The sequence below is a fragment of the Oncorhynchus keta genome, unplaced genomic scaffold, assembly GCF_023373465.1.
Source record: "Oncorhynchus keta strain PuntledgeMale-10-30-2019 unplaced genomic scaffold, Oket_V2 Un_contig_2214_pilon_pilon, whole genome shotgun sequence".
In the NCBI taxonomy this organism is placed as follows: Eukaryota; Metazoa; Chordata; class Actinopteri; order Salmoniformes; family Salmonidae; genus Oncorhynchus; species Oncorhynchus keta.
Genome location: NW_026282779.1, coordinates 29,763 through 55,429, shown reverse-complemented (window position 1 = coordinate 55,429; position 25,667 = coordinate 29,763). Strand labels below are relative to the sequence as shown.

The window sequence follows — 25,667 nt, the reverse complement described above, 5'->3', positions numbered from 1 at the left end:
CTAATCTCATAGATATGTTATAGGGAGATGAGGGAGCTACTAGACTGTTACTAATCTCATAGATATGTTATAGGGAGATGAGGAGCTACTAGACTGTTACTAATCTCATAGATATGTTATAGGGAGATGGGGAGCTACTAGACTGTTACTAATCTCATAGATATGTTATAGGGAGATGAGGAGCTACTAGACTGTTACTAATCTCATAGATATGTTATAGGGAGATGGGGAGCTACTAGACTGTTACTAATCTCATAGATATGTTATAGGGAGATGGGGAGCTACTAGACTGTTACTAATCTCATAGATATGTTATAGGGAGATGGGGAGCTACTAGACTGTTACTAATCTCATAGATATGTTATAGGGAGATGGGGAGCTACTAGACTGTTACTAATCTCATAGATATGTTATAGGGAGATGGGGAGCTACTAGACTGTTACTAATCTCATAGATATGTTATAGGGAGATGAGGAGCTACTAGACTAGACTGTTACTAATCTCATAGATATGTTATAGGGAGATGAGGAGCTACTAGACTAGACTGTTACTAATCTCATAGATATGTTATAGGGAGATGGGGAGCTACTAGACTGTTACTAATCTCATAGATATGTTATAGGGAGATGGGGAGCTACTAGACTGTTACTAATCTCATAGATATGTTATAGGGAGATGGGGAGCTACTAGACTGTTACTAATCTCATAGATATGTTATAGGGAGATGGGGAGCTACTAGACTGTTACTAATCTCATAGATATGTTATAGGGAGATGGGGAGCTACTAGACTGTTACTAATCTCATAGATATGTTATAGGGAGATGGGGAGCTACTAGACTGTTACTAATCTCATAGATATGTTATAGGGAGATGGGGAGCTACTAGACTGTTACTAATCTCATAGATATGTTATAGGGAGATGAGGAGCTACTAGACTGTTACTAATCTCATATATATGTTATAGGGAGATGGGGAGCTACTAGACTGTTACTAATCTCATATATATGTTATAGGGAGATGAGGAGCTACTAGACTGTTACTAATCTCATAGATATGTTATAGGGAGATGGGGAGCTACTAGACTGTTACTAATCTCATAGATATGTTATAGGGAGATGGGGAGCTACTAGACTGTGTTACTAATCTCATAGATATGTTATGGGAGATGGGGAGCTACTAGACTGTTACTAATCTCATAGATATGTTATAGGGAGATGGGGAGCTACTAGACTAGACTGTTACTAATCTCATAGATATGTTATAGGGAGATGGGGAGCTACTAGACTGTTACTAATCTCATAGATATGTTATAGGGAGATGGGGAGCTACTAGACTGTTACTAATCTCATAGATATGTTATAGGGAGATGGGGAGCTACTAGACTGTTACTAATCTCATAGATATGTTATAGGGAGATGAGGAGCTACTAGACTGTTACTAATCTCATAGATATGTTATAGGGAGATGGGGAGCTACTAGACTGTTACTAATCTCATAGATATGTTATAGGGAGATGAGGAGCTACTAGACTGTTACTAATCTCATAGATATGTTATAGGGAGATGGGGAGCTACTAGACTGTTACTAATCTCATAGATATGTTATGGGGAGATGGGGAGCTACTAGACTGTTACTAATCTCATAGATATGTTATAGGGAGATGGGGAGCTACTAGACTGTTACTAATCTCATATATATGTTATAGAGAGATGGGGAGCTACTAGACTGTTACTAATCTCATAGATATGTTATAGGGAGATGGGGAGCTACTAGACTAGACTGTTACTAATCTCATAGATATGTTATAGGGAGATGGGGAGCTACTAGACTGTTACTAATCTCATAGATATGTTATAGGGAGATGGGGAGCTACTAGACTGTTACTAATCTCATAGATATGTTATAGGGAGATGAGGAGCTACTAGACTGTTACTAATCTCATAGATATGTTATAGAGAGATGGGGAGCTACTAGACTGTTACTAATCTCATAGATATGTTATAGAGAGATGGGGAGCTACTAGACTGTTACTAATCTCATAGATATGTTATAGAGAGATGGGGAGCTACTAGACTGTTACTAATCTCATAGATATGTTATAGGGAGATGGGGAGCTACTAGACTAGACTGTTACTAATCTCATAGATATGTTATAGGGAGATGGGGAGCTACTAGACTGTTACTAATCTCATAGATATGTTATAGGGAGATGGGGAGCTACTAGACTGTTACTAATCTCATATATATGTTATAGGGAGATGGGGAGCTACTAGACTGTTACTAATCTCATAGATATGTTATAGGGAGATGGGGAGCTACTAGACTAGACTGTTACTAATCTCATAGATATGTTATAGGGAGATGGGGAGCTACTAGACTGTTACTAATCTCATAGATATGTTATAGGGAGATGGGGAGCTACTAGACTGTTACTAATCTCATAGATATGTTATAGGGAGATGGGGAGCTACTAGACTGTTACTAATCTCATAGATATGTTATAGGGAGATGGGGAGCTACTAGACTAGACTGTTACTAATCTCATAGATATGTTATAGGGAGATGGGGAGCTACTAGACTGTTACTAATCTCATAGATATGTTATAGGGAGATGAGGAGCTACTAGACTGTTACTAATCTCATAGATATGTTATAGGGAGATGAGGAGCTACTAGACTGTTACTAATCTCATAGATATGTTATAGGGAGATGAGGAGCTACTAGACTGTTACTAATCTCATAGATATGTTATAGGGAGATGGGGAGCTACTAGACTAGACTGTTACTAATCTCATAGATATGTTATAGGGAGATGGGGAGCTACTAGACTGTTACTAATCTCATAGATATGTTATAGGGAGATGGGGAGCTACTAGACTGTTACTAATCTCATATATATGTTATAGGGAGATGAGGAGCTACTAGACTAGACTGTTACTAATCTCATAGATATGTTATAGGGAGATGGGGAGCTACTAGACTGTTACTAATCTCATAGATATGTTATAGGGAGATGGGGAGCTACTAGACTGTTACTAATCTCATAGATATGTTATAGGGAGATGGGGAGCTACTAGACTGTTACTAATCTCATATATATGTTATAGGGAGATGGGGAGCTACTAGACTGTTACTAATCTCATAGATATGTTATAGGGAGATGGGGAGCTACTAGACTAGACTGTTACTAATCTCATAGATATGTTATAGGGAGATGGGGAGCTACTAGACTGTTACTAATCTCATAGATATGTTATAGGGAGATGAGGAGCTACTAGACTAGACTGTTACTAATCTCATAGATATGTTATAGGGAGATGAGGAGCTACTAGACTAGACTGTTACTAATCTCATAGATATGTTATAGGGAGATGAGGAGCTACTAGACTAGACTGTTACTAATCTCATAGATATGTTATGGGGAGATGGGGAGCTACTAGACTGTTACTAATCTCATAGATATGTTATAGGGAGCTACTAGACTGTTACTAATCTCATAGATATGTTATAGGGAGATGGGAGCTACTAGACTGTTACTAATCTCATAGATATGTTATAGGGAGATGGGGAGCTACTAGACTGTTACTAATCTCATAGATATGTTATAGGGAGATGGGGAGCTACTAGACTGTTACTAATCTCATAGATATGTTATAGGGAGATGGGGAGCTACTAGACTAGACTGTTACTAATCTCATAGATATGTTATAGGGAGATGGGGAGCTACTAGACTGTTACTAATCTCATAGATATGTTATAGGGAGATGGGGAGCTACTAGACTAGACTGTTACTAATCTCATAGATATGTTATAGGGAGATGGGGAGCTACTAGACTGTTACTAATCTCATAGATATGTTATAGGGAGATGAGGAGCTACTAGACTGTTACTAATCTCATAGATATGTTATAGGGAGATGAGGAGCTACTAGACTAGACTGTTACTAATCTCATAGATATGTTATAGGGAGATGAGGAGCTACTAGACTAGACTGTTACTAATCTCATAGATATGTTATAGGGAGATGGGGAGCTACTAGACTGTTACTAATCTCATAGATATGTTATAGGGAGATGGGGAGCTACTAGACTAGACTGTTACTAATCTCATAGATATGTTATAGGGAGATGGGGAGCTACTAGACTGTTACTAATCTCATAGATATGTTATAGGGAGATGGGGAGCTACTAGACTGTTACTAATCTCATAGATATGTTATAGGGAGATGGGGAGCTACTAGACTGTTACTAATCTCATAGATATGTTATAGGGAGATGGGGAGCTACTAGACTGTTACTAATCTCATAGATATGTTATAGGGAGATGGGGAGCTACTAGACTGTTACTAATCTCATAGATATGTTATGGGGAGCTACTAGACTGTTACTAATCTCATAGATATGTTATGGGGAGCTACTAGACTGTTACTAATCTCATAGATATGTTATGGGGAGATGGGGAGCTACTAGACTGTTACTAATCTCATAGATATGTTATAGGGAGATGGGGAGCTACTAGACTGTTACTAATCTCATAGATATGTTATAGGGAGATGGGGAGCTACTAGACTGTTACTAATCTCATAGATATGTTATGGGGAGATGGGGAGCTACTAGACTGTTACTAATCTCATAGATATGTTATAGGGAGATGGGGAGCTACTAGACTAGACTGTTACTAATCTCATAGATATGTTATGGGGAGATGGGGAGCTACTAGACTGTTACTAATCTCATATATATGTTATAGGGAGATGGGGAGCTACTAGACTGTTACTAATCTCATAGATATGTTATAGGGAGATGAGGAGCTACTAGACTAGACTGTTACTAATCTCATAGATATGTTATAGGGAGATGGGGAGCTACTAGACTAGACTGTTACTAATCTCATAGATATGTTATAGGGAGATGGGGAGCTACTAGACTGTTACTAATCTCATAGATATGTTATAGGGAGATGGGGAGCTACTAGACTGTTACTAATCTCATATATATGTTATAGGGAGATGGGGAGCTACTAGACTGTTACTAATCTCATAGATATGTTATGGGGAGATGGGGAGCTACTAGACTGTTACTAATCTCATATATATGTTATAGGGAGATGGGGAGCTACTAGACTGTTACTAATCTCATAGATATGTTATAGGGAGATGGGGAGCTACTAGACTAGACTGTTACTAATCTCATAGATATGTTATAGGGAGATGAGGAGCTACTAGACTAGACTGTTACTAATCTCATAGATATGTTATAGGGAGATGGGGAGCTACTAGACTGTTACTAATCTCATAGATATGTTATAGGGAGATGGGGAGCTACTAGACTAGACTGTTACTAATCTCATAGATATGTTATAGGGAGATGGGGAGCTACTAGACTGTTACTAATCTCATAGATATGTTATAGGGAGATGAGGAGCTACTAGACTGTTACTAATCTCATAGATATGTTATAGGGAGATGAGGAGCTACTAGACTGTTACTAATCTCATATATATGTTATAGGGAGATGAGGAGCTACTAGACTGTTACTAATCTCATAGATATGTTATAGGGAGATGAGGAGCTACTAGACTAGACTGTTACTAATCTCATAGATATGTTATAGGGAGATGAGGAGCTACTAGACTGTTACTAATCTCATAGATATGTTATAGGGAGATGGGGAGCTACTAGACTGTTACTAATCTCATAGATATGTTATAGGGAGATGAGGAGCTACTAGACTGTTACTAATCTCATAGATATGTTATAGGGAGATGGGGAGCTACTAGACTGTTACTAATCTCATATATATGTTATAGGGAGATGGGGAGCTACTAGACTGTTACTAATCTCATAGATATGTTATGGGGAGATGGGGAGCTACTAGACTGTTACTAATCTCATAGATATGTTATAGGGAGATGGGGAGCTACTAGACTGTTACTAATCTCATAGATATGTTATAGGGAGATGGGGAGCTACTAGACTGTTACTAATCTCATAGATATGTTATAGGGAGATGGGGAGCTACTAGACTGTTACTAATCTCATAGATATGTTATAGGGAGATGGGGAGCTACTAGACTGTTACTAATCTCATAGATATGTTATAGGGAGATGAGGAGCTACTAGACTGTTACTAATCTCATATATATGTTATAGGGAGATGGGGAGCTACTAGACTAGACTGTTACTAATCTCATAGATATGTTATAGGGAGATGGGGAGCTACTAGACTAGACTGTTACTAATCTCATAGATATGTTATAGGGAGATGAGGAGCTACTAGACTGTTACTAATCTCATAGATATGTTATAGGGAGATGGGGAGCTACTAGACTGTTACTAATCTCATAGATATGTTATAGGGAGATGAGGAGCTACTAGACTAGACTGTTACTAATCTCATAGATATGTTATAGGGAGATGAGGAGCTACTAGACTGTTACTAATCTCATAGATATGTTATAGGGAGATGGGAGCTACTAGACTGTTACTAATCTCATAGATATGTTATAGGGAGATGGGGAGCTACTAGACTGTTACTAATCTCATAGATATGTTATAGGGAGATGGGGAGCTACTAGACTAGACTGTTACTAATCTCATAGATATGTTATGGGGCGATGGGGAGCTACTAGACTGTTACTAATCTCATAGATATGTTATAGGGAGATGGGGAGCTACTAGACTAGACTGTTACTAATCTCATAGATATGTTATGGGGGCGATGGGGAGCTACTAGACTAGACTGTTACTAATCTCATAGATATGTTATAGGGAGATGGGGAGCTACTAGACTGTTACTAATGTCATAGATATGTTATAGGGAGCTACTAGACTGTTACTAAAATCATAGATATGTTATAGGGAGATGGGGAGCTACTAGACTGTTACTAATCTCATAGATATGTTATAGGGAGATGGGGAGCTACTAGACTGTTACTAATCTCATAGATATGTTATGGGGAGATGAGGAGCTACTAGACTGTTACTAATCTCATAGATATGTTATAGGGAGATGGGGAGCTACTAGACTAGACTGTTACTAATCTCATAGATATGTTATAGGGAGATGGGGAGCTACTAGACTAGACTGTTACTAATCTCATAGATATGTTATAGGGAGATGGGGAGCTACTAGACTGTTACTAATCTCATAGATATGTTATAGGGAGATGGGGAGCTACTAGACTGTTACTAATCTCATAGATATGTTATGGGGAGATGAGGAGCTACTAGACTGTTACTAATCTCATATATATGTTATGGGGAGCTACTAGACTGTTACTAATCTCATAGATATGTTATGGGGAGCTACTAGACTGTTACTAATCTCATAGATATGTTATGGGGAGCTACTAGACTGTTACTAATCTCATAGATATGTTATAGGGAGATGGGGAGCTACTAGACTGTTACTAATCTCATAGATATGTTATAGGGAGATGGGGAGCTACTAGACTGTTACTAATCTCATAGATATGTTATGGGGAGATGGGGAGCTACTAGACTGTTACTAATCTCATAGATATGTTATAGGGAGATGGGGAGCTACTAGACTAGACTGTTACTAATCTCATAGATATGTTATAGGGAGATGGGGAGCTACTAGACTGTTACTAATCTCATAGATATGTTATAGGGAGATGAGGAGCTACTAGACTGTTACTAATCTCATAGATATGTTATAGGGAGATGGGGAGCTACTAGACTGTTACTAATCTCATAGATATGTTATAGGGAGATGGGAGCTACTAGACTGTTACTAATCTCATAGATATGTTATAGGGAGATGGGAGCTACTAGACTGTTACTAATCTCATAGATATGTTATAGGGAGATGGGGAGCTACTAGACTGTTACTAATCTCATAGATATGTTATAGGGAGATGAGGAGCTACTAGACTAGACTGTTACTAATCTCATAGATATGTTATAGGGAGATGGGGAGCTACTAGACTGTTACTAATCTCATAGATATGTTATAGGGAGATGGGGAGCTACTAGACTAGACTGTTACTAATCTCATAGATATGTTATAGGGAGATGGGGAGCTACTAGACTGTTACTAATCTCATAGATATGTTATAGGGAGATGGGGAGCTACTAGACTGTTACTAATCTCATAGATATGTTATAGGGAGATGGGGAGCTACTAGACTAGACTGTTACTAATCTCATAGATATGTTATAGGGAGATGGGGAGCTACTAGACTGTTACTAATCTCATAGATATGTTATAGGGAGATGGGGAGCTACTAGACTGTTACTAATCTCATAGATATGTTATAGGGAGATGGGGAGCTACTAGACTAGACTGTTACTAATCTCATAGATATGTTATAGGGAGATGGGGAGCTACTAGACTAGACTGTTACTAATCTCATAGATATGTTATAGGGAGATGGGGAGCTACTAGACTGTTACTAATCTCATAGATATGTTATAGGGAGATGGGGAGCTACTAGACTAGACTGTTACTAATCTCATAGATATGTTATAGGGAGATGGGGAGCTACTAGACTGTTACTAATCTCATAGATATGTTATAGGGAGATGGGGAGCTACTAGACTAGACTGTTACTAATCTCATAGATATGTTATAGGGAGATGGGGAGCTACTAGACTAGACTGTTACTAATCTCATAGATATGTTATAGGGAGATGGGGAGCTACTAGACTGTTACTAATCTCATAGATATGTTATAGGGAGATGGGGAGCTACTAGACTGTTACTAATCTCATAGATATGTTATGGGAGAGCTACTAGACTGTTACTAATCTCATAGATATGTTATAGGGAGATGGGGAGCTACTAGACTGTTACTAATCTCATAGATATGTTATAGGGAGATGGGGAGCTACTAGACTGTTACTAAGCCCATAGATATGTTATAGGGAGATGGGGAGCTACTAGACTAGACTGTTACTAATCTCATAGATATGTTATAGGGAGATGGGGAGCTACTAGACTGTTACTAATCTCATAGATATGTTATAGGGAGATGGGGAGCTACTAGACTGTTACTAATCTCATAGATATGTTATAGGGAGATGGGGAGCTACTAGACTGTTACTAATCTCATAGATATGTTATGGGGAGATGGGGAGCTACTAGACTAGACTGTTACTAATCTCATAGATATGTTATAGGGAGATGGGGAGCTACTAGACTAGACTGTTACTAATCTCATAGATATGTTATAGGGAGATGGGGAGCTACTAGACTGTTACTAATCTCATAGATATGTTATAGGGAGATGGGGAGCTACTAGACTGTTACTAATCTCATAGATATGTTATAGGGAGATGGGGAGCTACTAGACTAGACTGTTACTAATCTCATAGATATGTTATAGGGAGATGGGGAGCTACTAGACTAGACTGTTACTAATCTCATAGATATGTTATAGGGAGATGGGGAGCTACTAGACTGTTACTAATCTCATAGATATGTTATAGTGAGATGGGAGCTACTAGACTAGACTGTTACTAATCTCATAGATATGTTATAGGGAGATGGGGAGCTACTAGACTGTTACTAATCTCATAGATATGTTATGGGGAGCTACTAGACTGTTACTAATCTCATAGATATGTTATAGGGAGATGGGGAGCTACTAGACTGTTACTAATCTCATAGATATGTTATAGGGAGATGGGGAGCTACTAGACTGTTACTAATCTCATAGATATGTTATAGGGAGATGGGGAGCTACTAGACTGTTACTAATCTCATAGATATGTTATGGGGAGCTACTAGACTGTTACTAATCTCATAGATATGTTATAGGGAGATGGGGAGCTACTAGACTGTTACTAATCTCATAGATATGTTATAGGGAGATGGGGAGCTACTAGACTGTTACTAATCTCATAGATATGTTATGGGGAGATGGGGAGCTACTAGACTGTTACTAATCTCATAGATATGTTATGGGGAGCTACTAGACTGTTACTAATCTCATAGATATGTTATAGGGAGATGGGGAGCTACTAGACTGTTACTAATCCCATAGATATGTTATAGGGAGATGGGGAGCTACTAGACTGTTACTAATCTCATAGATATGTTACAGGGAGATGGGGAGCTACTAGACTGTTACTAATCCTATAGATATGTTATAGGGAGATGGGGAGCTACTAGACTGTTACTAATCTCATAGATATGTTATAGGGAGATGGGGAGCTACTAGACTAGACTGTTACTAATCTCATAGATATGTTATAGGGAGATGGGGAGCTACTAGACTGTTACTAATCCCATAGATATGTTATAGGGAGATGGGGAGCTACTAGACTGTTACTAATCTCATAGATATGTTATAGGGAGATGGGAGCTACTAGACTAGACTGTTACTAATCTCATAGATATGTTATAGGGAGATGGGGAGCTACTAGACTAGACTGTTACTAATCTCATAGATATGTTATAGGGAGATGGGAGCTACTAGACTAGACTGTTACTAATCTCATAGATATGTTATAGGGAGATGGGGATTGTGTCCCTAGTCTCTCCACACCTCCTGACCCAGGATTGTGTCCCTAGTCTCTACACCTCCTGACCCAGGATTGTGTCCCTAGTCTCTCCACACCTCCTGACCCAGGATTGTGTCCCTAGTCTCTCCACACCTCCTGACCCAGCCTTTGAGAAACACTCTTTAAGTGAATAAACGTAAACACAAGGGTCAATGCGGTTGAGTTTGGTAGCAATGGGATTTAGTTTCTCTTTCATCTATCTCACTGTTGGCCGAGGCACAGTGTTCTGTTTGTCCATGGCTTGTGGTTAAGTTAGATTTCTCATCCACACACACACACACACACACACACACACACACACACACACACACACACACACACACACACACACACACACACACACACACACACACACACACACACACACACACACACACACACACACACACACACACACACACACACACACACACTACTGTGTTGCGGCAGTGGCACACCTTCTATGATTACTTCTCTCTAAGGAAGGCTTCCCACCCTGGAATATGAGAGGGTTTCATGCGCCAGATTTATCTGTGCACTCATTTTCTCATTGGACAAGTCCAGGTAGTCTCTCCCTGTTTCACAGCTATTTTTCTCAGTTTGTTGCCAAATGAACATGACCCAGAACTCACAACAGGTACTAGTCCATGTCAGCTGTTCAGGGACATTTATAGCATACGTTGTTGGGAATTAAAGTGGATGACAACATGCAAATCAAACATATGGTAGCTTCTTGGAATGCACGATATTCCATAACCTGACAGGAGTCGAGTCAAACCACATTCTAGTACCAGGCTTAATTAATGTTGTAGAGTATCTCAGTAGAGCAGGTTCTAAACCATGATACCTGACAGGAGTCAAGTCAAACCACATTCTAGTACCAGACTTAATTAATGTTGTAGAGTATCTCAGTAGAGCAGGTTCTAAACCATGATACCTGACAGGAGTCAAGTCAAACCACATTCTAGTACCAGGCTTAATTAATGTTGTAGAGTATCTCAGTAGAGCAGGTTCTAAACCATGATCCCTGCAGGATCCGCCCCCTTTGCCTCGGAACCCACATTTAACCAGATTGTAATTATGTTTTACATCTATTTTTTGTTGTTGCAATTATATGACAAGCGAACAAAATGACCACCTCTTCCATTTTATATAACTCCATATAGCTCATATTCTTGATGGTGAATGGTGGCAAAGCTCACTGGTTTGAGACCACAAAATCAACCAAATCTGCTTAATAGTGCTGCTGATAACACTTTATTTAAAATATGGCATGTGATTTTAAAGAGTAGAAAGTGTCTTTCCTGTGTTTCCTGGTCCAGGTCTGAGTGACTAAGGTGTCTCTCCTGTATTTCCTGGTCCAGGTCTGAGTGACTAAGGTGTCTCCCCTGTATTTCCTGGTCCAGGTCTGAGTGACTAAGGTGTCTCTCCTGTATTTCCTGGTCCAGGTCTGAGTGACTAAGGTGTCTCCCCTGTATTTCCTGGTCCAGGTCTGAGTGACTAAGGTGTCTCCCCTGTATTTCCTGGTCCAGGTCTGAGTGACTAAGGTTTCTCCCTGTATTTCCTGGTCCAGGTCTGAGTGACTAAGGTTTCTCCCCTGTATTTCCTGGTCCAGGTCTGAGTGACTAAGGTGTCTCTCCTGTATTTCCTGGTCCAGGTCTGAGTGACTAAGGTTTCTCCCCTGTATTTCCTGGTCCAGGTCTGAGTGACTAAGGTGTCTCCCCTGTATTTCCTGGTCCAGGTCTGAGTGACTAAGGTGTCTCCCCTGTATTTCCTGGTCCAGGTCTGAGTGACTAAGGTGTCTCCCTGTGTTTCCTGGTCCAGGTCTGAGTGACTAAGTTGTCTCCCTGTGTTTCCTGGTCCAGGTCTGAGTGACTAAGTTGTCTCCCTGTATTTCCTGGTCCAGGTCTGAGTGACTAAGGTGTCTCCCTGTATTTCCTGGTCCAGGTCTGAGTGACTAAGTTGTCTCCCTGTATTTCCTGGTCCAGGTCTGAGTGACTAAGGTGTCTCCCTGTATTTCCTGGTCCAGGTCTGAGTGACTAAGGTGTCTCCCCTGTATTTCCTGGTCCAGGTCTGAGTGACTAAGGTGTCTCCCCTGTATTTCCTGGTCCAGGTCTAAGTGACTAAGTCAGGTCCAGGAAATACAGGTTTTATAGGTCTCAGTAAGGGTGTATCTAACAGAGTTGACATGGTGTTTCAGGTCTCAGTAAGGGTGTATCTAACAGAGTTGACATGGTGTTTCAGGTCTCAGTAAGGGTGTATCTAACAGTTGAAGGGTGTATCTAACAGAGTTGACATGGTGTTTCAGGTCTCATTAAGGGTGTATCTAATAGAGTTGACATGGTGTTTCAGGTCTCAGTAAGGGTGTATCTAACAGAGTTGACATGGTGTTTCAGGTCTCAGTAAGGGTGTATCTAACAGAGTTGACATGGTGTTTCAGGTCTCAGTAAGGGTGTATCTAACAGAGTTGACATGGTGTTTCAGGTCTCAGTAAACAGGTTGACATGTATCTAACTAGAGTTGACGTGGTGTTTCAGGTCTCAGTAAGGGTGTATCTAACAGAGTTGACATGGTGTTTCAGGTCTCAGTAAGGGTGTATCTAACAGAGTTGACATGGTGTTTCAGGTCTCAGTAAGTGGTGTATCTAACAGAGTTGACATGGTGTTTCAGGTCTCAGTAAGGGTGTATCTAACAGAGTTGACATGGTGTTTCAGGTCTCAGTAAGGGTGTATCTAACAGAGTTGACATGGTGTTTCAGGTCTCATTAAGGGTGTATCTAATAGAGTTGACATGGTGTTTCAGGTCTCAGTAAGGGTGTATCTAACAGAGTTGACATGGTGTTTCAGGTCTCAGTAAGGGTGTATCTAACAGAGTTGACATGGTGTTTCAGGTCTCAGTAAGGGTGTATCTAATAGAGTTGACATGGTGTTTCAGGTCTCAGTAAGGGTGTATCTAACAGAGTTGACATGGTGTTTCAGGTCTCAGTAAGGGTGTATCTAACAGAGTTGACATGGTGTTTCAGGTCTCAGTAAGGGTGTATCTAACAGAGTTGACATGGTGTTTCAGGTCTCAGTAAGGGTGTATCTAACAGAGTTGACATGGTGTTTCAGGTCTCAGTAAGGGTGTGCCTAACGGAGGGATGGCCCAGTTTCAGGAGGAGATGAGGCAGCAGCTGGAGACCTCCATGCACGCAGAGCTGGAGAAACTACTGGACACTGCCATGGGGGTCGACAAGGAGGTACACACACACACACACACACACACACACTTCTCCCTCTCCCTGGGTCCGTCTGATAGTGATTGTGTTCCCAAGATGAGGGGAGGGGAAATCAGGCGAGTGACACATACTATAGCAGAGTGTCACAGAGAGTCCACACACACACACACACACACACACACACCTATAGGCATTTCACATCAATGAGTGTTTATACACATGAAAGCCATGATGATATCGGTTGGCTTTGAACAGAAATGCTGTTTGATGATGTGTTTATAAATGTACTCATCAATAAATCAACCATATTATATGAACGATGAAAACACTCAGCCTCCGAGATGAGATCTGCTTTTTCATCTATACTATGTAGAACTGGGTTTAAATCTTTCAACATCTTGAGCGTTTGCTTTAGTCTGTCTGGAGTGACAGGAGGACAGAGTTTGTTTTAGTCTGCCTGGAGTGACAGGATGACAGAGTTTGTTTTAGTCTGTCTGGAGTGACAGGAGGACAGAGTTTGTTTTAGTCTGTCTGGAGTGACAGGAGGACAGAGTTTGTTTTAGTCTGCCTGGAGTGACAGGAGGACAGAGTTTGTTTGTTTTAGTCTGTCTGGAGGGCGCATCTTCCAATGATGACAGGAGGAGGACAGCAGATTTGTCTTTGGACGGCAAGTCGACACAACCTGGAAGTGACAGGAGGACAGAAGTTTGTTTTAGTCTGTCTGGAGTGACAGGAGGACAGAGTTTGTTTTAGTCTGTCTGGAGTGACAGGAGGACAGAGTTTGTTTTAGTCTGCCTGGAGTGACAGGAGGACAGAGTTTGTTTTAGTCTGTCTGGAGTGACAGGAGGACAGAGTTTGTTTGTCGATTGAAATCTGTCTGGAGTGACAGGAGGACAGAGTTTGTTTTAGTCTGTCTGGAATCCGTGACAGGAGGACACCGGCGGGAATGTTTGTTTTGAGTCTGCCTGGATGACTGACAGGAGGACAGAGTTTGTTTTAGTCTGTCTGGACAGGAGGCTTTGTTTTAGTCTGTCTGGCAGGACAGGAGGACAGAGTTTGTTTTAGTCTGTCTGGAGTGACAGGAGGACAGAGTTTGTTTTAGTCTGTCTGGGAGTGACAGGAGGACAGAGATTTGTTTGGTCTGGAGTGAACCTAAGGACAGAGTTTGTTTGCTCCACTGTCTGGATGTGACAGGAGGAGAGACCCGTTTAGTCTGTCCACTGGGTTGTGGCGTACTCAACCATAGAGACTCCAGGAAGAGGGATTCTTAGAAACCAAACATCGCAACACTCTCTCAAATCTTGGCTCTGGGGATGAAACAGACAGGCTGACACTCGCTCCCAGTAACCTTCTTGCCAAAACTTTAGTCTGTCAGAAACTGGGCAGGCCATGACGAAAAGGTGAGGACAGCTACCGCTGTCTCCTTGGCAGATTAATTTAGGCAAGGGAATAAAATTTCCACCACGTCTCTTGCCCTGGGAGGGCTAACAAAAATCTAGGATGTGGGACCAGGGTCTCGAAGGACCGACAGCGGTTGAGTTTGGGGGTCGATTTCTTCCCAGTGGCACAAACCGAGGCAAGACAAAACTGTGAATGTCACGAGCCATCAGTGAGGTTGCTTAACCAAAAGCTAGTGCGGCTGTTTTAGTCTGCCCCCACCGGTCTGGACCGTCCGGCACAAACAGGAGGACAAGGCCGTTTGACCCTCGATTCAACCTCCCATGTGAGTGTGGATACTCTGGGTCTGGCACTCGGGAGACAGGAGGACAGGGAATCGGGTTTGACATTCTTGGAACCGTCTGTCCCACCGCGCCTGCCTGGAGTTGACAGGAGGACAGTCTTGAGTTTGGCCAGCCTCGTTTAGTCTGTTCCATGATCTGGAGTGACAGGAGGACAGTTTGTTTTAGTCTGTCTGGACCTCTACTACGAACTGACAGGAGGACAGAGTTTGTTTTTAGTCTGTCTGGGTGACAGGAGGACAGACTTTGTTTGAGTCTGTCTGGGTCTGACAGGAATCTGGAATCAGACAGTTTATTTTATCTGTCCTGGAGTGACCTCTGACAGAAAAATGCATTTGTTTTAAAAAGTCTGCTGGAACGTGTTCCTGGAGAGAAGAAAAAAATCAGTATGTCACATTAAACATATTGAACTGATCAATCATATCTCTCAGTCTTGGAGTGACCGCTGGGATAGCCCAAAAGGCATGACCAAATATTCGAAGTTCTGGGGGTTTTTAGTCTGTCTGGCATTACGTGACAGGAACCTTTCAAAGGACATCAACGGTAAGGATTTGTGATGTTATTCAACCCAGTCTGTCTGGAGAAGAGGAAGGACGAATGAATCAGATGCCAGGACAGAGATTTCTCTCCATTTCTCAGGAACTGTCTGGAGACTCACCTGGCAATAATTCTATTGCAGGAGGACAGCAGTTTGGTTTTCAACGGGCACGTTAGTCCACTGCCTCTGGAAACACAGAATCAGACACAGGAGGCAGACAGGACTCAAGACACTTGTTACTCCACATGGATATAGAGTTATGACTAGGGGTTGTGTTGGGTGAGCTGTCTCAGTGTGATTGCCAGAAGTGACAGGATAGGACAGTGGTGTGAGAAATTTGGGGAGTTTTGACCATTGAGAGCGTCTATCTTGTGCGTGAGTGACAGGAATCTGGTTTGTGACAGCTTGAAGTTTGTTTTAGTCTGTCTGGGTGGATGGCCCATCTTACAGGAGGACAGATGCCTTGTGGTGACACCACCCGATTAGTCTGTGATCTGGGCAGTGACAGGAGGACAGAGTTTGTTTTAGTCTGCTGCATGGGTGAGGCTGAACTGGAGGACAGGGCATGCTCGGCGGCCAGCGCACTCAGACGGCGTTTTACTAGTCCGTTTAAACTCTGGGAAGTGAACAGGATCCGGTCCTCCAGCCCATGCAGGAACATGTCCCACTGCGCCTCCTCGTTCCACTGACACTCTGCGTCGGAATGGATGGAGTATTCCGATACTGAGGTCTCCTTGGCGAAGGTCAGAGTTTGTTCCTTCGAAGACCCTTCTCATCTCCTCGGAGAGTGTCTGGAAAGAGGTGAGCATGGAGGACAGCAGTGTTGTTTTAGACTGTTCACGGTTGAAGGTCCGTGACTGCAGGCATGGACATCTCGTGAAAGGCTCTGCAATAGTCAGGATCACCTGAATAACCCTCTGGTGTCTGCCGTGGCTCTAGCTGGGAATCCGGCTCTGACAGGCCGGTGTAGGACCCCTCAGATGTTTGTTTCAGCTGGGCTAGTCTGTACTGGGGTGACAGGTTCTCCTCTTGTTGAGGATACTGCGGGAAATGAGTTTGTTTGCATCCAGTCTGGTCTGGACAACACAGAGCGGATGCAAGATGCAGGAGGTTTACAGTTTACAACAGCAACAGGACAGACAGACTGGCCACTTGTTTCTTCCAATGTCTGTCTGGGAGTGATGGGTAGGAAGGAGCACAGCAGATAATCCACACAAGGACGGCAAGAGAAGAGCACAGACACACGACACAACCTCAGGGAAGTAACAACGATCTGACAACAAGAAACACTGGTTACAGAACATATAAAGGGAAGATAAGTGGTTCCAGCTGGCTGTCTGGAGGGAACTGACAGGAGGACAGAGAGAGAGAGAAAGAGAAAAGAAAGAGAGAAAAGAAAGAGAAAGAGAAAGAGTTTTAGTCTGTCTGGAGTGACAGGAGGACAGAGTTTGTTTTAGTCTGTCTGGAGTGACAGGAGGACAGAGTTTGTTTTAGTCTGTCTGGAGTGACAGGAGGACAGAGTTTGTTTTAGTCTGTCTGGAGTGACAGGAGGACAGAGTTTGTTTTAGTCTGTCTGGGTGACAGGAGGACAGTTTGTTTTAGTCTGTCTGGAGTGACAGGAGGACAGAGTTTGTTTTAGTCTGCCTGGAGTGACAGGAGGACAGAGTTTGTTTAGTCTGTCTGGGTGACAGGAGGACAGAGTTTGTTTTAGTCTGCCTGGAGTGACAGGAGGACAGAGTTTGTTTTAGTCTGTCTGGAGTGACAGGAGGACAGGTTTTAGGGACAGGAGGACAGAGTTTGTTTTAGTCTGTCTGGAGTGACAGGAGGACAGAGTTTGTTTTAGTCTGTCTGGAGTGACAGGAGGACAGAGTTTGTTTTAGTCTGTCTGGAGTGACAGGAGGACAGAGTTTGTTTTTTTAGTCTGTCTGGAGTGACAGGAGGACAGAGTTTGTTTTAGTCTGTCTGGAGTGACAGGAGGACAGAGTTTGTTTTAGTCTGTCTGGAGTGACAGGAGGACAGAGTTTGTTTTAGTCTGTCTGGGGTGACAGGAGGACAGAGTTTGTTTTAGTCTGTCTGGAGTGACAGGAGGACAGAGTTTGTTTTAGTCTGTCTGGGAGTGACAGGAGGAGGACAGAGTTTGTTTTAGTCTGTCTGGAGTGACAGGAGGACAGTTTGTTTTAGTCTGTCTGGAGTGACAGGAGGACAGAGTTTGTTTTAGTCTGTCTGGAGTGACAGGAGGACAGAGTTTGTTTTAGTCTGTCTGGAGTGACAGGAGGACAGAGTTTGTTTTAGTCTGTCTGGAGTGACAGGAGGACAGAGTTTGTTTAGTCTGTCTGGAGTGAAAGGAGGACAGAGTTTGTTTTAGTCTGTCTGGAGTGACAGGAGGACAGAGTTTGTTTTAGTCTGTCTGGAGTGAAAGGAGGACAGAGTTTGTTTTAGTCTGTCTGGAGTGACAGGAGGACAGAGTTTGTTTTAGTCTGTCTGGAGTGACAGGAGGACAGAGTTTGTTTTAGTCTGTCTGGAGTGACAGGAGGACAGAGTTTTGTTTTTCTGAGATTTTTTTATTTATTGGTTCCATTGCAACAGGCAGCTCAATCAAACACCGATACAGTATTTGGTACAACCAGTAACCCAGCATATCTCTGTCTGTTTGTATGTCTACTGGGGAGAATGTCATGTTGTTGTTCTAACATATACTCCTTGTGTATTCCAGGTCTCCAAGAAGGACTTTGATGGATTCAAGAAGCTGTTCCACAGGTTTCTGCAGGTGAAGGGCCATCGGTGGACTGGCCCAAGATACACAGACCTCCAGAAGACTCAGTAAGGCTCAAAGAAAAACCCTGTGTGTGTGTGTGTGTGTGTGTGTGTGTGTGTGTGTGTGTGTGTGTGTGTGTGTGTGTGTGTGTGTGTGTGTGTGTGTGTGTGTGTGTGTGTGTGTGTGTGTGTGTGTGTGTGTGTTCTGTGTGTTGTGTTTTTTGTGTGTGTATCTGTTTGTGTGTGTATCTGTGTGTGTGTGTGTGTGTGTATCTGTGTGTGTGTGTGTGTACACTGTACATTGTGCGTGTATCTGTTAGCTCATCAGTGATCCAGTAATATGGTGTGATGAAGTGGACTCTCTCAGGCAGATGGGAACAGTGGAGGCCAGGGGAGAGCTCACACGGTGAGGCCAGCTTTGGGGTCTCTTCCTCTGGGCATGCAGCCAGCTGGCTCCCCCTGTCTCTGCTAGAGCTCCAGGGCTCCCTTCACAACCCTCAAGCTTTCTCTCAGAGCTGACTGGGCCCAGAAACAGAGACCTGGAGAAGAAAAGAGAGAGAGACCTGGGGAAGAAAGAGAGACCTGGGGAAGAAAGAGAGAGACCTGGGGAAGAAGAGAGACCTGGGGAAGAAAGAGACCTGGGGAAGAGAGAGAGCGAGACCCGGGGAAGAGAGAGAGAGAGACCTGGGGAAGAGAGAGACCTGGGGAAGAGAGAGAGACCTGGGGAAGAGAGAGAGAGAGACCTGGGGAAGACCTGAAGAGAGAAACAGAGACCCGGGGAAGAAAGAGAGAGAGAGAAAGAGACAGAAGGAGAGAGAGAGACAGAATAGAGTGAGAGACAGAATAGAGAGAGAGACAGAGACTGAAGGAGACAGAGACAGAAGGAGAGAGAGAGACAGAAGGAGAGAGAGAGACAGAATAGAGAGAGACAGAATAGAGAGAGGGACAGAATAGAGAGAGACAGAATAGAGAGAGACAGAACCAGAAGGAGAGAGAGAGACAGAATAGAGAGACAGAATAGAGATACAGAATAGAGAGAGGACAGAATAGAGAGAGAGAGACAGAGACATAACAGAATAGAAGAGAGAGACAGAATAGAGAGAGGGACAGAATAGAGAGAGAGACAGTATAGAGAGAGAGACAGAATAGAGAGAGAGACAGAATAGAGAGAGAGACAGAATAGAGAAAGAGACAGAATAGAGAGAGAGACAGAAGGAGAGAGAGAAACAGAGACCAGGGAAAGAAATAGAGACAGAATAGAGAGACAGAATAGAGACAGAAGGAGAGAGAGAAACAGAGACCGAAGGAGAGAGAGAGACAGAATAGAGAGAGGGGGATGTCTCATTTTGTTTTGTGGATAGGGAAAGAAATAGAGACAGAATAGAGAGAGAGGGACAGAATAGAGAGAGAGGGACAGAATAGAGAGAGAGGGACAGAATAGAGAGAGGGGATGTCTCATTTTGTTTTGTGGATAGGGAAAGAAATAGAGACAGAATAGAGAGAGGACAGAATAGAGAGAGGGGACAGAATAGAGAGAGGGGACAGAATAGAGAGAGGGACAGCATAGAGAGAGAGGAGACAGCATAGAGAGAGAGGGACAGCATAGAGAGAGAGGACAGCATAGAGAGAGAGCGACAGAATAGAGAGAGAGCGACAGAATAGAGAGAGGGATGTCTCATTTTGTTTTGTGGATAGGGAAAGAAATAGAGACAGAATAGAGAGAGGGACAGACATAGAGAGAGGACAGAATAGAGAGAGAGGGACAGCATAGAGAGACAGGACAGACTAGAGAGGACAGCATAGAGAGAGAGGGACAGACTAGAGAGGAGGGATGTCTCATTAGGTTTTGTGGATAGGGAAAGAAAGTGACAGAGGGCACCGTAAGATAATTAATTTTTTTGTGCAGTTTTGTTTACGTGGATAGGGCACATATACATGTGTGAGGTGGGGCTGGGTGTGGGTGTGTGAGGAGGTGGGGCTGGGTGTGGGTGTGTGTGTGAGGGGGGCTGGGTGTGGGTGTGTGTGTGAGGACAGAATAGGGGCTGGGTGTGTGTGAGGTGGGGCTGGGAAAGTGACAGTGTGTGTGAGGTGGGGGCTGGGTGTGGGTGTGTGTGTGAGGTGGGGCTGGGTGTGGGTGTGTGGTGAATAGGGTGTGTGGAGCTGGGTGTGGACAGTGTAGAGAGAGGGGACAGGGTAGTGTGAGGTGGGGCTGGGTAGAGTGAGGTGGACAGGGTGTGTGTGTGAGACAGGACAGTGAGGTGGACAGCTGGGTGTGGGTGTGTGTGAGAGGTGGGACAGCATAGAGAGTGGACAGAATGGGGCTGGGTGTGGACAGAATAGGTGGGGACTGGGTGTGGGTGTGAGGACAGGTGGGGCTGGGTGTGGGGTGTGTGTGAGGAGGACAGAATGGGGACAGAAGGGTGAGGGTGACAGCATGAGGTGGGGCTGGGTAGGGTGTGACAGGTGAGGTGGGGCTGGGTGTGGGACAGCATAGTGAGGAGGGACAGAATAGAGTGGGACTGGGTGTGAGTGTGAGAGGGTGGGGCTGGGTAGTGGGTGTGTGGACAGCATAGAGAGGTGACAGAATAGAGGTGGGGCTGGGTGTGGGTGTGAGGTGGGGACTGAGAGGTGGGGCAGGGTAGTGAGTGAGGTGGGGCTGGGTGTGGGTGAATTGTGGATGGACAGGGAAAGGGGACAGAATGTGTGAGAGGTGGGGCTGGGAAGTAGGGTGAGTGTGAGGTGGGACAGAATAGGAGAGAGGGACAGAGGTGGGGACAGACTGGGTGAGGGTGACAGAATGTGACAGAGGTGGGGCTGGGAATGGGTGTGTGTGAATAGAGGAGGGGACAGGGGTGAATAGTGAGTGAGGTGGGGCTGGGTGTGGGTGGGTGTGAGGTGGGGGACTGGGTGTGGACAGTGTGTGAGGTGGGGCTGGGTGTGTGTGAGGTGGGGCTGGGTGTGTGTGGGTGGGGCTGTGTGTGAGGTGAGGGGGGCTGGGTGTGGGTGTGTGAATGAGGGACAGCATGGGGTTGGGGTGTGGTGTGTGTGTGAGGGGGGCTGGGTAGAGTGTGTGTGTGAGGTGGGGCTGGGTGTGGGTGTGTGTGTGAGGTGGGCTGGGTGTGGGTGTGGTGTGAGGTGGGGCTGGGTGTGGGTGTGTTGTGAGGTGGGGCTGGGTGTGTGTGTGAGGTGGGGCTGGGTGTGGGTGTGTGTGTGAGGTGGGGCTGGGTGTGGGTGTGTGTGTGAGGTGGGGCTGGGTGTGTGTGTGTGTGTGAGTGTGGCTGGTGTGTGTGTGGTGTGTGTGTGTGTGTGTGTGTGACAGCTGGGTGTGTGTGTGTGAGGTGGGGCTGGGTGTGTGGTGGGTGTGTGAGGTGGGGCTGGGTGTGGGTGTGTGTGTGTGGTGGGGGGGCTGGGTGTGGGTGTGTGTGTGAGGTGGGGCTGGGTGTGGGTGTGTGTGTGAGGTGGGGCTGGGTGTGGGTGTGTGTGTGAGGTGGGGCTGGGTGGGGCTGGGAGGTGGGGCTGGGTGTGTGAGGTGAGGTGGGGCTGGGTGGGTGTGTGTGTGTGTGAGGGGGGCTGGGTGTGTGTGTGTGTGTGTGTGTGTGTGTGAGGTGGGGCTGGGTGTGGTGTGTGTGGGGCTGGGTGTGGGTGTGTGTGGGTGGGGCTGGGTGTGGGTGTGTGGGTGTGTGTGAGGTGGGGCTGGGTGTGGGTGTGTGTGTGAGGTGTGGGGCTGGGTGTGGGTGTGTGTGTGTGTGTGAGGTGGGGCTGGGTGTGGAAGTGTGAGTGTGAGGTGGGGCTGGGTGCTGGGTGTGGGTGTGTGTGTGAGGTGGGGCTGGAGGTGTGGGTGTGTGTGTGTGAGGTGGGGCTGGGTGTGGGTGTGTGTGTGTGAGGTGGGGCTGGGTGTGTGTGTGTGTGTGTGAGGTGGGGCTGGGTGTGGTGTGTGTGTGAGGTGGGGCTGGGTGTGGGTGTGTGTGTGAGGTGGGGCTGGGTGTGGGTGTGTGTGAGGTGGGGCTGGGTGGGTGTGTGTGTGAGGTGGGGCTGGGTGTGGGTGTGTGTGTGAGGTGGGGCTGGCTGGGTGTGGGTGTGTGTGTGAGGTGGGGCTGGGTGTGGTGTGTGTGTGTGGTGGGTGGGTGTGGGTGTGTGTGTGTGTGTGGGTGCTGGTGTGTGGTGTGTGTGTGTGAGGTGGGGCTGGGTGTGGGTGTGTGTGTGAGGTGGGGCTGGGTGTGGGTGTGTGTGTGTGTGTGTGTGAGGTGGGCTGGTGTGTGTGTGTGTGTGTGTGGTGGGGTGTGTGTGTGTGTGTGTGTGAGTGTGGGGCTGGGTGTGGTGTGTGTGAGGTGGGGCTGGGTGTGTGTGTGTGTGTGAGGTGGGGCTGGGTGTGTGTGTGTGTGTGTGGTGTGGGGTGTGTGTGTGTGTGTGTGTGTGTGTGTGTGTGTGTGAGGTGGGGCTGGGTGTGTGTGTGTGTGTGGTGGGGTGGGTGTGTGTGTGTGTGTGGGTGGGGCTGGGTGTGGGTGTGTGTGTGGTGGTGTGCTGGGTGTGTGTGTGTGTGTGTGTGTGAGGTGGGGCTGGGTGTGTGTGTGTGAGGTGGGGCTGGGTGTGGGTGTGTGTGAGGTGGGGCTGGGTGTGTGTGTGTGTGTGAGGTGGGGCTGGGTGTGGGTGTGTCGTAGTTTGTTCATGTTGAAATGACCTTTGATGGCTTTGTTCCTATGAACCAGCAGTCTTCAAAATGAGTGATGTAGTATGTGTGTGTGATGATGGATGTTTGTGTGCATGTTTGAGTGATTTATGTCGTGAGGGTGTGTGTTCTGTATACGTGAGGAGAGCAGAACCTAAACATCCTTTAACTCACATAATATCACATAGGTTCATTCATTTGGGGCTAATTCCCCAACTGAGGAAGTGGTTCGCTAAATGTAGCCTGTTAGTGATGGTTAGCCGTGTTATTGGTATATAACAGTCCATGTGATTTATAGGCCCATGCAACCAACTTGAATGGCAGTCGGGAGTAGTGCTCTTTGTTCAATAGTAAATACAATTCAGACCAGAAAGCTGGGACCCCCCCCAACAGTGAGAACAGTGGTTGCCTTCAACACAGGGTTTTCCCCTGGCGTTCAGCCTCCATTTTGAAACATTTCAATCCGAAATCATTTCACAAAGGAAAGAGCGAGTGAAACTGCACTGCTTCAGCAAGCAGGAACTCTGTGGTCCAGATGACTGACCAGTGGGCCAGGTGGAAATGTTTTGCAAACCTTACTTATTCATTCAACTAGTTTGAATACAAAACAATCCATCCCATCCTTGATGGGCGATATGAGTGATGCATTAAAGTAACCCAACCTGATAACCTGACGTTGACAACGTGTCAGTGTTTGGCCTGTGGATTGGGACGGTCCTGGCTTATTTTCCTTCTTGGCCTCAGTTGCATAATAATTATTGTTTGCAATGTGTTCCAAGCTGAAGCTAGGGAGGGGCAGAGTGAAGGACAGAGGGATTGGATGACATAGGCTTGCTGGGAAACAGGATTCAGGAACCTTCTGGGAGATAGGAAGAGCTCACTATTCTTTGGAGGGTTCCACTATTCTTTGGAGGGTTCCACTATTCTTTGGAGGGTTCCACTATTCTTTGAAGGGCTCCACTATTCTTTGAAGGTTTCCACTATTCTTTGGAGGGTTCCACTATTCTTTGGAGGGTTCCACTATTCTTTGGAGGGTTCCACTATTCTTTGGAGGGTTCCACTATTCTTTGGAGGGTTCCACTATTCTTTGGAGGGTTCCACTATTCTTTGGAGGGTTCCACTATTCTTTGGAGGGTTCCACTATTCTTTGGAGGGTTCCACTATTCTTTGGAGTGTTCCACTATTCTTTGAAGGGTTCCACTATTCTTTGAAGGGTTCCACTATTCTTTGGAGGGTTCCACTATTCTTTGGAGGGTTCCACTATTCTTTGGAGGGTTCCACTATTCTTTGGAAGGTTCCACTATTCTTTGGAAGGTTCCACTATTCTTTGGAGGGTTCCACTATTCTTTGGAGGTGTTCCACTATTCTTTCTTTGGAGGGTTCCACTATTCTTTGGAGGGTTCCACTATTCTTTGTCAATGTAATTTACAAAATAGCCTCCAACACTCTACTCAACAAATTGGATGCAGTCTATCACAGTGCCATCCGTTTAGTCACCAAAGCCCCATATACTACCTACCACTGCGACCTATACTCCTCATTGGCTGGCCCTCGCTTCATACTCGTTGCCAAACCCACTGGCTACAGGTTATCTACAAGCCCTTTCTGCTAGCCCCGCCTTATCTCAGCTCACTGGTCACCATAGCGGCACTCTCCGTACCACGTGCTCCAGCAGGTATATCTCACTGGTCACCCCAAAGCCTATTCCTCCTTTGGCCGCCTTTCCTTATAGTTCTCTGCTGCCAATGACTGGAACGAACTGCAAAAATCATTGAAGCTGGAAACTCATATCTCCTTCACTAGCTTTAAGCAGCTGACAGATCACTGCACCTGTACATAGCCCATCTACCTACCTCATCCCCATACTGTATTTATTTATTTATCTTGCTCCTCTGCACCCCAGTATCTCTACTTGCACATTCATCTTCTGCACATCAATCACTCCAGTGTTTAATTGCTGTACTTCGCCACAATGGCCTATTTATTGCCTTACCTCCATTATCTTACCTGATTTGCAGGTTCCTTTCTTGTGGAATATTTTTTAAGAATTATCCACATTATCATACTAGTTTAATATCAGGTATCTGGTAACCTGTTTATCCTGTTTCTGACATATCAGCTTCACTGTGAGATTATTAAAAGGTCAGTACAAATGTTAAAGCAACACTCAGCAGTAGAAACAATAACAAAGTGAACTCCCCGCCCCTGTTTTGGTAAAAAGCTGAAGGATGGGTCTGGAGAA

General features: G+C 44.7%; 1 protein-coding gene across 2 annotated transcripts in view; it reads left to right on the top strand.

The window, feature by feature from the left end:
- Positions 1-25,667, top strand: part of LOC127921366 (UTP--glucose-1-phosphate uridylyltransferase-like) — a 51,586-nt gene that overhangs the window by 4,225 nt on the left and 21,694 nt on the right. For both annotated transcript variants that reach the window (XM_052505060.1, XM_052505059.1), the window contains exons 2-3: positions 13,622-13,749; positions 18,719-18,825. In XM_052505060.1, coding sequence (XP_052361020.1) covers positions 13,651-13,749; positions 18,719-18,825 — 206 coding nt within the window. In that variant the 5' untranslated portion in view covers positions 13,622-13,650. The remainder of the gene's footprint in view (positions 1-13,621; positions 13,750-18,718; positions 18,826-25,667) is intronic.